Source organism: Crotalus tigris, unplaced genomic scaffold, assembly GCF_016545835.1.
Source record: "Crotalus tigris isolate CLP2741 ecotype Arizona unplaced genomic scaffold, ASM1654583v1 scf7180000017624.2573661763:2888555, whole genome shotgun sequence".
NCBI classification, from domain to species: domain Eukaryota; kingdom Metazoa; phylum Chordata; class Lepidosauria; order Squamata; family Viperidae; genus Crotalus; species Crotalus tigris.
Window position 1 is genome coordinate 732,762 of NW_024096519.1, and position 12,344 is coordinate 745,105.

Genomic DNA, 12,344 nt, shown 5'->3' on the forward strand with positions numbered 1-12,344 from the left:
TGACATCTTCTTAAATTACAGCTGTTTACTTAATGAAGGTTTTATTTCATCTAACTATCCACAAAAGATTAGAGAAGTTTAAATTAAGAAAAAGAGATGAACAATTCAAATATTCCAATCTTGCATTTATTACAAAAAGGAAATAGAAGTATTTGTTTCATCCATACAGTCAAATTTGAAGAATGGAAGCTTCAAAACAGTGCAAAGAATATTTAATTGGGAGAGGAATAAAAAAAAGTAATCTGTAAGTGAATACTAAATGTATGTTAAAGTTTACATAAATATAATCAGAGGATTATAAATTAGTGCTTGTTCATTTGCACCTTCCAGTTCTTGAAAATCTGGATGATAATTGATTTAAAAAGTAATTTTAGTTGAAATACTTAATGTAACTCATCACAATCATTTTAGCCATTCTCCATCCAATGCAGGCTGAAGGCCTCACCTGTTTTCAATTAATATGGTCCTGAGCATTTTTTTCCCCCAACTGGACCAGCAATACTTGCTGATGTTGTCAATCCATCTTGTTTTAGGTCTCTTTTGTGGGCACTCTTTATCAAGTGGGATCCATTCTATGACTGCCTTGGTCCATCTGCCATCAGTTCTTGCTATGTGACCAGCACACTTCCATTTCAATGTAAATATTGCCTCTTAAAAATTATCTGTATTTATATCCATTCTCACATGTCCTTGCAAACCCTGTAACTTTAAGCCTAAAATGCTGATATGGTTTTTGTTTGAACATCTTTTTAACCCCAATATTTTGCTATAGGTACTGGTTGTTTGAGAATACTAATAGTTAAAGCTCAGTACGTTTTGAGAAGCACAGGATATCCCTTTTGTTGGATATCTGAAATGGGCTTATAACAGGTTAAATGAAATGGCTGCTTTAAGTAAAGTGTGATGACATTCAAAGTATCCAAATTATTACAATGGCCAAAAAGGACTCTTATGAAATGTTATACCTTTTTCATTGTCTCCTGTTCCACCCCAACTCCACGAGTACTCCTGAAGAAAAAACAACTGCAAATATAAATATTTTTATTTTATTTTATTTCAAAGTATCTGAAAAAGCAAAGGTGAATAAAACTGTCTATGTCACTGCTAAGAGTCAAAAACAACTTGATGGCACATAACCAATTGTTAACCATCCAGATTGAAACAATTTAAGCACTGGTAATAAATCAGTAAACCAGACCACCGGTCCCTCTAGTAAAGAATCCTGGCACAAATAGATTTCCATATAAAATTTTATAACTTTTCATGTAAAATCCTATTATTATATGTTGTAAGTTTTAAAACCTTTAATAAAATTCCAGTGCTCATCCTGTGAGCTATCTAGATTACTGGCTTCGTGTACCAGTGGTTATATACAGTGGTCTCAACGATTTTCCCATCTTGCCGCCTTTGCCTGAGACCCATTTCCGAAGAAATTCTCCCGGACTCGTAACAGGGATACTGTAGTACCGCTGTTGGAGCGCCGCCCTCAGGTTTAGAAACTCCATCGGCTTTCAGGAACCGGATGTCCCTACTCTCACACAGGCACAGCGATGGTAGGTAAGCAAAGCCGCACACAAAATGGCCACTAAACCACATCCGGAAAGGGAAGAGTCCCTTTTCTACTTCCAGCCATTTGATAGGTTAGTCCGAGCAAAATATTCAATTTTATGGTGAGAACGTCATCACTAAGTGACAGCAGGGAAAGGGGACCTTGGGACATATAGCGACGCAGTCTTTTCGGGATGCCATGGCGGAGATGGCGGCTGGATCGTCTTTTGGCGTGGCGGAGATTGAGGCGGCTGTTGTGACCTCAACAGCGGCGGCGCCTTCTGCTCCGGCGCCCCTTCCCACCTGCGTCGAGCTGCCTTCTTTTGAGACTGCGCGAGCACTGGCGGAGAACCGCTACTCTTGTCTTGTGGTGGTGTCGCATCGGAGGCATATCGCGCTCCCGCCGCGCTTCCTGAATCGCAAACGGACCGGGATTTGCGCGCAGTTAGATGCTGAACTGCGCCGTTACTCAGATAGGTATGTGCCATTATTGCGTGTAAAAATATTCCGTTTAAATACTCCAGGCTCTAGAAAACAAACTGGTGAGAAAGCAAATAGTTCGATGAACTTTTTAGAAGTTGTTCCATAGTTTTCCCCTTAGTCTTATTCTCCAATTCCAAAACTGAATAGAGCTTCCGAGAATCCTAGTTCAAAATATATTTCGGGCAACCTGAAATTTTCCTCACAAAAGGCAGTTAGAAAATACGCTCCACCTCTTTCCCCTGCCATTTTCATTATATTAGAAAGTTTGTAGCCTGCCCCAGACTTGCTGTGTCATCCCTTTCAAGTAAAATCAATCTTTTAATATAGACCTGCCCGTCATGCTATTCCTTTTCAGGGTAGTATCTTACAAAGCAGGGGTCTTCGCTGGCTGAGGAATTCTGGGAATTGAAGTCCACAAGTCATAATAGGGCCAAGTTTGAAGACCCCTTTTATAAAGAATACAGAAAATAATTCAGAAATATTCGCCCCCCCAAGAAAAAATTAAAGGATTGACTTGCATAAACATCATTCACTGTATTTCTGTATCTTTTTGTCCTTGTAGTTTGTGTTTGCTCACATCTAAACAGTGCATTGCTGTGAAACATACAGAAACCATGCCACAAATATATTTTTAAGAAATATAAAACCAAAATTAAAGGATTAATTGAATGAATCATTTTTGATAGAGTGACAATTTTGTTATCTCATTTGTAACTAATATGAATCTCTTTGGGTAGAAAGAACATTCCATTGCTAAGAAGATCCTTCTTCCAATAATATCCATTAAGCCTTTATTGGATATCTTGGTTTATGACTTTAAGGAGCTTCAAAGATTAAGGTCTGGGTAGCCAACATGAGGTAAATAGGGGGAAATTATCATTTATTTGCAATTAACGTTTATAAAATGGAACAAAAGCAATTTCCATCCAAGTTTATTTTGTAGCTAACAGAGGAGATAATGAACACATAATGTTCACACAAGTAGGGAATGTTATACTCTCTTTCTTAAATTAATCCTGTGGCTTTTATTTAAGCAGTTACCTCAACTGTGCCCTCCTTGATACTTTCCATCTGTAATAATTTGTAATTAACATTTTAATTAAGGAATTTGTATAACAGCTTAAGAATTATGTGAGGAACCTGCAGAACAAATTTATTTTCAATCAGTATATTTTTAAGTAATTTATAAAGAAATGGTGTAGTCATCTGTTATGTTGCACACTATTAGGGGGCCTCCTAACTGACATTTTTCTCAGAATCATAAAATCATGTATTTGTGTAACTTTCTATTTGAATTGCTTATAGCTGCTTTGTCATGGTAAGGATTATAATTACAAGTGTTTCTTCTAGACCATAGGTGCACTTAAGGTTATATTGTTAAGTAATTTATTTTATTTTATCTTATAGTTTTCAAGGTGTTCCTGTGGCTTATGATGATATTAAAATAACTAAAGAACTGGGTGATATAATTGATGACATTGGGGCCATCCATCTGGATATAGAAGCTACTTTTGTTGTTTTTCAGCCTAAACCAGGGAAAAAACTTGTGGTATGTATAACTCAATACTTTTGTTCATACAGTTCTCATCTCAACTTACATAGTAAATTCATTTGCTTATTTAATTATTTATTGGATTTATCCTGCCATAATAATGATATCAACAATAAATAGTAGTTTACAATCAGTCAAGAAAACATTAAAGCATCCATGGTATAATTAAAAGTAAAAAAAATAATTTGACCAGTCCTCAGTATACCATTAATGTTATTACTATTCTATCCTACTCTATTCTACCTTTGTGTGTTTGTGTGTGCTGTGATTGTATGTGTGAACGAATGAATGAATGAAATGTCAAGATGGTGGAAATACCCAATTCTTCTAATTTTCCCCATAACAGTAACCATAAAAGGTGGGTTGGGCTAAGACAGCGGTTCTCAACCTGTGGGTCGCGACCCCATTTGGGGTCGAACGATCATTTCACGGGGGTCGCCAAACAATGCAGTCCGCCATTTTTTTCGCCTTTTCCTTAGCTGTGCTACTCCCTTTTATTCTATTGGCTTTTGAAAGCCAATAGAATAGACTCTCTTGAATAGAGTCTAATTCTATTGGCTTTCAAAAGCCAATAGGAATTGTCCAGGCTGTCTCTGCCCTGCTGAGCCTGCCAAAAGCCCCAGTCTGCAAACGGTGCTGCAAGTTGTCTGCAGCAAAGGCGAGGTGTCTGGAAGTTTTCACCCTTCCCTGCTGAGCAACTACTAAAAATGTAAGTAAAAGAGGGCCAGGGGTGGGAGATGGGAGGCCGGCGGATGCAGGGAGGGTTGCTGGCGCACGTGGGGCCCAGCAGGTGCCTTACCTCCCTTGAGCTGGGCCAGCTGGTGGCCCAGCTGGTGGTCGGCCTGCTCCGTCTCTGCCGCTTGCCAGCTACGCCTCGGCCGGCGCCACGCATGCGCAGCACTTCCGGGCAGGGAAAGTCTTCGACTTACGACTGGTTGGGTAGTCCTCAACTTACAACTGGTTGGGTAGTCCTCGACTTACAACCGGTTGGGGGTCGCGGCATTAAAAAGGTTGAGAACCACAGGGCTTAGAAAAAGTGATTGGCCCAAAATCACTCAGGTTTTTTTCATGTCTAAGGAAGATCAAGAGCTTACAGTCTCCTGTAAAGTGTGTGTGTGTGTGTAGACAGAGAGTATATCTTAGATTTTTCTATAATATATTTTTTATTTTTATTACAGTAGATTATATTTAGGCATGTTTACATTTTATAATTTGTGGTTATTAAGTTATGATGTTAATATTTACAATCTTTGATCCTTTTCAAGTATGGTTCTTTAATTAATCATAGGAGTAATGGGCTAAAACCAACATTGTAATTAATTGTTTTATATGAACAATATCTTTTTAAATGTTTTAAAACAATATCAAATGATCCTATTCAAAACTTTTGTGACATACTCTGGTTGGTAACTTTTAGAAATTAGTTCCACTATTGATCTGTTACAGAAAAATAGTTTAGAGTTTCTGCAATGTCAATCAACTGAGCAAAAACAGAACTAGATTCTGACCAACTCAGGTTAAAAGGATATTGAACCAGCTAACTCCTAAAAAATTAAAAACAATTTGTTTATGTATATTTAGTATTCAAAATATGTAAGAATACACCCTAGTTCCATATACAGTGGTACCTCGGTATTCGACTGCTTCAAAACTCATCAAATGTGATAATGCATTTTGATGCGAAAATATTGTCCCGGTACTCATAGTTTCTGTGCGCTGCAAAAAAGAAGACAGGGACAGCCACAAAGAGCAGACAGGAAGTCGTCCATACTGGGAAAGTTGTTGCAAAATGAAGAGGGGGATGGCCAAAACAAAGGGTCATGTGGTAAGTCATCTGTTTGGCATTTGTATGTTTTAGTACCCGTCATGGCTCTCAGAACCAATTAATGTTGAGTACCGTGGTACCACTGTACTTGGTATGTACCTGTGCTGAATATTGACAGAAACAACAGTATAGGTTTACCCAAAACATGTGATGTGGTGCTAACATTTCTTTTTTTCCTTTTCTTCCCCAGGGTATAATTAATAAAGTGGCACCTAGCCATATTGGCTGTCTGGTTCATGAATGTTTCAATGCTTCTATACCCAAACCAGATCACATATCAACAGAAGATTGGAAAAACTTTGGTTTTCAAATAGGTAATAGGTTGGTATTTAAGGTGCTGCATTTTGATTCAGACGCTGCTGGAGTTTTCTGCATCCGAGGAAAGCTGTGTAAAAACAGGTAATACATATTTTTTACAAAATAGATAGAGTGGCTTGATTTATAGAATGTAAAGCTTGAGATTATATAGCATATCACTAAAATCTTAAGATGTCACTTATTTTTCAAAAGTTTAATGGAAAAGTATGTGAGAGCTCTCAGAATTTGAAAAATAAATGTGGAAAAAATACTATCAATAATAATAATGGTTTGTGCTTCAAAATGTCTGTTTCTGCTAGCACTTCTGTCTTCCGTTTAAAGGATATGTCAGGATAACCCAATTAAAAGATAAATATAAAGATTCAGTTTACAACTGAAACCAGTCAAGTAAGAATCACTTTGAATAAACTACACGGTGTTTTGCTTCTATATAACTGCGGGTATTTACTAGTCTTGTAAAAGTTGTTTTCTCAGTTATTTTTTTATTTTTAGTCTTGGAGAAGAGATGCTGAAGGAAAAGTGCAAGAAAAAATATGAAAAACATTGTGATGTACATAATGGCTCAGAGGAGATGGAAGTTGATATATCAAGTGTTGGGATAGAAGACAGAGAAATGCATAATGGTGATGATGAAGATGATAATAATATATTTGATAAGCCCGAAAGAGAGAATGGGCAAGATGGAGCAGAGGTGGGAATGCATGCCAGTGACTCAAGTGGTTACCATAGTGATCATGGTAAATCTAAGAAAAAGAAAAGAAAACTTTTTGAGGAGGAAAATGGACTCCCTGGTTTGTCAAAAGCTAAAGCTAAAAAGAAGAGAAAAGAGTGAGAAAGTCTGAATAATACCAATGTGCCTTACCTGTATTTGGAACTCTTCTATCAGTAATATTTTGACATTTTTATTGCATTTTAGCATCTCTAATTGATGTCTGAAAATTCCATTGTAGATGCTGGACTTCAGTAATGCCTAAAAATAATAAATAATATGAGAAAAGACATTTATGTTTTTGTCTAGCCTTTAACTAGCAATTGTTAGTATTTTTAAAGGTTTAGGGGGAAAAAGTCCAAGCCCTAAATTAAGTTCTTCCTCTGAGCTATATATTTAGTTTTAAGAATGTTTTTTCCAGAGTAATGTTAAAGGATCTATCTGAAAAATTACTATTTGAGAACGTATTTGTAATCTGTGTTAAGATCCCAGTATCTTTCAAGGCTTCTTTTATGCCAACATGGTGAAGGAGAAATTGATCTCTTAAAGAAGTATATACATTAGGAGTGAGACTGCGGGTTTCTAATTTGGTGCTTTGAACTTCAGCATATCTGGTCATTTGGATGCCACTAGATTCTCTCATCACCTTATGAATAAATAAGCAAGTAAACTGGCACATTAGAAACAAAGTTCCAGATCCAAATATCATTATATACAAGGATGGTTCGAGGCTTAATAGATCCATAAGCTTTATTTAAAAATAAAAAGAGTGGAAGGCTGTATTGTGGGCTTTGTTTAAAAGTTTCCATTACTACAAGAAAATGACAAAGTTAAGTTCGTACAATAAGAAAGGTCCTTGAATGGTTTTTTATACTATTAAAAGGAGGCAACTTAGAACCTTGTTAAATTGAGATTTTGTAGATAGTTATGTTCTTTGGTAGTCATGCCATTTCAATTGCTATTTTATGAAAATCCTCATAACTTCTCAAATTTCTAATATGGCCACCAGTTTGAAAAGAAATAATAGTCTTTGAAAAGTATTCTGTTATTACGAATACTTTTGAAAAGTATTCATAATAACAGAAATTTCCATCTATTTTTTAGTGAAAGATTGAAGGAATTGAGATTCTGGTTCTGAGGAAAGATAATTGATGGCAATAACATAATTTTTAATGGTTTGATAAATTATCACATAGATGAAGGTATACATTTATTACAATTCTTGAAGACAGGACAGTAATTAATGGGTTTAAAAAACAAAATATATTTAACTTAAATGTTAGGTAATTCTTTCCTGCCAAGTGTTTTGGAAGACAGGTGGACATCCCTTCATTAAATGTTTAAAAAAGACTATATAGCCACTTAGGAGCTCATGCACTAAGAACTTAAAATACTATGACCCATAATTTGAATCATATATAGGAATACTTGTACTGTGGGTATTTTGAATCATTTTGATACAAAAATGAAAAGAATTCACTTCTTTCAGGTGACTTCTAGGAGACTATATGCAATCGGTTTTGTCCTTTGAGATTCATCAGGTATACATAGCAATAGATTCAATTGTGCAGTCCGAACTTTTATCAGAAGTTGAATTTATAGGCCATTGCACTTTGATGGTAATTATGCACTATATCAGAATTGTGCAAGCAGTGGTCCCCCCCCCCCAGAAATAATATTGATACTTTTAAAATTTTGTATTGGAGAAGACTTCTGAGAATGTCATGGATAGCCCAGGAAACAAATAATTGGATTGTAAAACAAATCAGAGTAAAAAATTACTCTATTTTGAACATAGATATATACTGTTATCTTAGTGGTCAATATAAATAAGAATACCAAGGAAGATATTCACTGTTTAAAGACAGGGAAATTCCCTTCTTTCCAATCTGCATGTGTCTGTGTATAAGTAAATCAGGTTAAACCTTGCATGTTAGTGTATGATGTAACATTCATAATTGGTCAGAAAGCTTAAGAAAAGGAAGAGAGTATAAATCAGTCATGCCAGCTAGGTGACTGGGCCAGTCACTTACTCTTAGCCCAACTCACAACAATCCTACAACAGGATTGTTCTAGGAAAAATAGGAGGAAAGTATTTTCACTGTTTTGACTTTTTTATAAAAATAATATAGGCAGAATAAAAAAAATCTTTAAAAAATCTAACATAGATACTTTTATAGGATAAATATTGAATGTTCTCTTTTACAGAAGAAAAAAGCTCAGCTGGATCAGACTAAAAACTATTTTAGTCTGTTACTTCACATTGTCAACACTGGGTGCTCACAAGCATGAGTTAGAGGTTTGATTTGGGATTTTTGCATTAAAATACTAAATATGGAATGTAGACATTTTCCTGCCAAAGGAATGCTGTTGGCCGCCATCTAAAATGGCCCAGAGTTTATATTTTTATTGTTACCATGGGTTTAAAACTTCAGAATGAGCAGAATCCAATCAGTTGGAAGTAAAGCTCTGTGAAAACACTTGAATGAACTATATATCATCTTCACCATAACTGTGAGATTATAGTCCATTGTGGGGAAAAAAAGTATGATTTCTCAGTTCCATGTAATATTGATGACTGAAACATGGTAACTTAACTGAGGGCTGGTGTTAATGTGAAATAAATGGCTTTTAAATTAATGAAGATGCTTTCCACAATGTAAGGGGGATTTGTGATTAAAGGGGAAAAATACCTGGCAATCTCAGTGGAAAAGTATAGAATTCCAGCTTTTACCTTCCTTACTATATAATTGCGGGAGGGGGCATACACTTTTTTTGTTCAATGGTCTGCAGCAGTGCTGACTGCACATTCCATTGAATCTCAAGTGGAAAGTCCTCCAAGACCTTTTTTTCCCTCCAGATCAGCAAGGGTGGACAGCCAGATAACCTTTTTCTTTTTTACACAATATCTTCCTACTCCACCCATCCTCACAAATAACTTGGAACACAAATCCAGAAGAGACACATACAAGGAACTCTTATGTCTGTAAATTATCTGAATTTTACAGGTTGAAAAAACTCCACAGATAAATAAGCAGTATTAGAATGTTACAGACAACAAATAGGAAATAATAAAGACTTAGTATTTAGTATTTAAATGTGAGTCCAAAACATGAATAAAAGGAGAAAGAAGGTTGACAAATTTGGGAAGGATCATGTTCCAAATTGAACTGCTACATGTTCCATTATTTAAACAGACATTTATTCAATAATAACCCATCACTTACATACTGGGAAGACTAAATTAAATGGGATTACTTTGGTGTATGAAAGCTTTTTCTGTAAGGATTAATATACTATCTTGTTAGAGCCTAGATAGGGTCCCTAACCCCTGATCCATGGACCTGTGCTGTGTGCGGCATGCCAGCAATGGGTTTGCACAAACAAGCAAAGCCCCATCCGTGGGATGCAGGCAGCACACAAAACCATGTACTCTCTGTCTGTGGAAAAACTTTCTCCATGGAACTGGTCCCTGATGCCCAAAAGGTTGGGGACCTCTGGCCTAGATGAACAACATTATTTTTAAAACAGTTAGGTATCTTTAATCATCAGTTTTGATTACATTAATTTATAAAACTGGTCCCCAATCTTTCTGGCTCCACGGACCAGCAGCAGTGATGGAGGGGAGATGGTTTTATATGTGCAACCTATATTGTGCACGTGGACAAATAAAGCTTCCCACGCTCTCCCAACAAGCCACAGACTTATGAAATAATACTATTTCATAAACAATTAATTGCTCCAGTTAACCAAATTCATAATACTTTAAACATCAGAACTGAATGTTCTTGCTTTGCTGGCCATAACTAAGATGTGCATGTTTCTATTTATTATAGAAAAAGCATACAGTATATTGTTCTGCTCATCTTAATCAAGAAGTAAGTCCCAATTAGTGAAATAGACATAATCTCAGTAAGCATGTATAATCTTCTAGCCTTAATTTTCTTTCAGCTATAAAATATGTTTTTAAAATTATCAAAAATATTTAACATATAATGCTCAAGAGAGAAATATAGAACGTAAATAATGTTCTATATAGGATAAGAGCAGAAAAAGAGGAACATTCTGAATTTTGGGACCATGTTCTGAGATTCTTTCTTTTAGAGCAGTGGTTCTCAACCTGTGGGTCGGGACCCCATTTGGGGTCGAACGACCATTTCATGGGGGTCGCCAAACCATGCTGTCCACCATTTTGTTCCCTTTTCCCTAGCTGTCCTACTCCCTCTTATTGGTGGCCACACCCACTTGGGGGTCACCACAACATGGGGAACTGTATTATGGGGTCATGGCATTAGAAAGGTTGAGAACCACTGTTTTAGAGGAATGACCTATCACAAAATGACTATTTTTCATAAGAGAAAGTTCTATGCTGCTCCAATTTGCTAGTATCCTAGAGTGAGGAGATAGATGGGCATACTTCCAAATACTAGGAGGCAGCTACTAAACTTTGTTAAAAAACCAAAAATCTAGAAATATCTGTGTGACTTCATAGCCATTTCAATAAGTATTATTTTGTAGCAATATTTTAAAAATCATGAGCAGCATAAAGCACCCTAGCTTCCTGTTCATAGGCTTCATTGTGATATTTGAATATTTCCCCATTCATCTCACTATTTCTATCTGGTTTTATATGCCTCTTTCAGATTCTTTATTTGATTCCTTGAACTGGAAATACCAAAAATCTCTCTGTGGGACATTCTGATGAAGAATGATTCCTCCCCAAGAAGTAGGCAAACTTATTGTATTTACTTCCATTTTTCTGGCTGAAATTTATAAAATGCTTTTAGGATTTATTTCATTTTGTATAGGGGAGCCCCCTCCCCAAACTATTTCTACTTATTATGCAGTATATATAAGAATATCAAACCATGTGTATTGAAATCTTCTAAAGACTATTTTATTTTGCCTTTTTATAATACCAAGTGAATAAAATGCAGAGTTTCTTTGTGAACAATTGGAGAAACTATCAAAGAAGAAAATGTAGATGGAAAAGTCTGAAAAACAATGAATTAAAATATATTTTGTGGTCTAAAAGAGGTAAAATTAAATGGACATTTACTTTATATTAATTAAGTTCCAGTTTTCCATTGCAATGCAGCTGTAGGTGTTGGTATCTTAAGCATCTTTTACTTAACTGCCAATATCTCAGCACACAGATTTGGCAGCTTGTCTTTGATCAAATGCTTTTTTCTGCTCTGCTTCTTCTCATGACCTTTTGAACATGATAGGCTCTTCCTTTGCTTCCCTCCCCCACTTTGCACATCTTTTCCCCTATGGAAAATCAATCATCCTGTCTAGAGTATTTTAAAATGATGCCAAGCTTTTCAAGTGCACCTTCCAGTTCTCTTATGTTGCTTTATAATTTTGCATGCCAATCTATTCTCTACACTTCTCCACTGTCTGTTATTTCTTAAGAGTGGCTAAGGACAAGTTCTGTATTAAATTAATTCACACTTTCAGTAGCCTTTCCTGCAATTGTAGGAGGTTACAGTTTGCAAATTCCCTTGATACATTCCTTTAAAAAGTTCCATATGATTCTCTTAGCTTAACACATTTTTTAAACTATTGCTGCCTCCTTCAGTTGACTTTTACAAGTTGGGAGATTGATGGCAGCTACATTTGATTAATGACTTCCCCAAATATTTAAACAAACATTAAGATGTATAAGAAAAAGAAGAAAAATCAATCACAAACATTTTTTCTGAGAGAACTTGTACATATATGAACATGCATATATACCTTCTATTTGTTTTCCAAACATAATGATATGTGCTAGAATACGTCATTAAGCTTTGGAAAATATAGAATGGGGCATAATTTGGGGGAGGGCATTTGGGGTCTGATGCCTTAGGTGGTCATTTTTCTGCAGAATCTTCCCAAATTAATTATTAGTCCCATGATTGTTAAAA

General features: G+C 35.8%; 1 protein-coding gene across 1 annotated transcript; it reads left to right on the forward strand.

The window, feature by feature from the left end:
- Positions 1–1,685: 1,685 nt before the first annotated feature.
- POLR1F (RNA polymerase I subunit F) lies at positions 1,686–6,727 on the forward strand. Its single transcript, XM_039332484.1, has 4 exons — positions 1,686–2,025; positions 3,439–3,580; positions 5,599–5,807; positions 6,219–6,727. The coding sequence occupies exons 1-4, from the start codon at positions 1,748–1,750 to the stop codon at positions 6,556–6,558; spliced, it is 969 nt and encodes a 322-aa protein (XP_039188418.1). The 5' UTR covers positions 1,686–1,747; the 3' UTR covers positions 6,559–6,727.
- Positions 6,728–12,344: the final 5,617 nt, after the last annotated feature.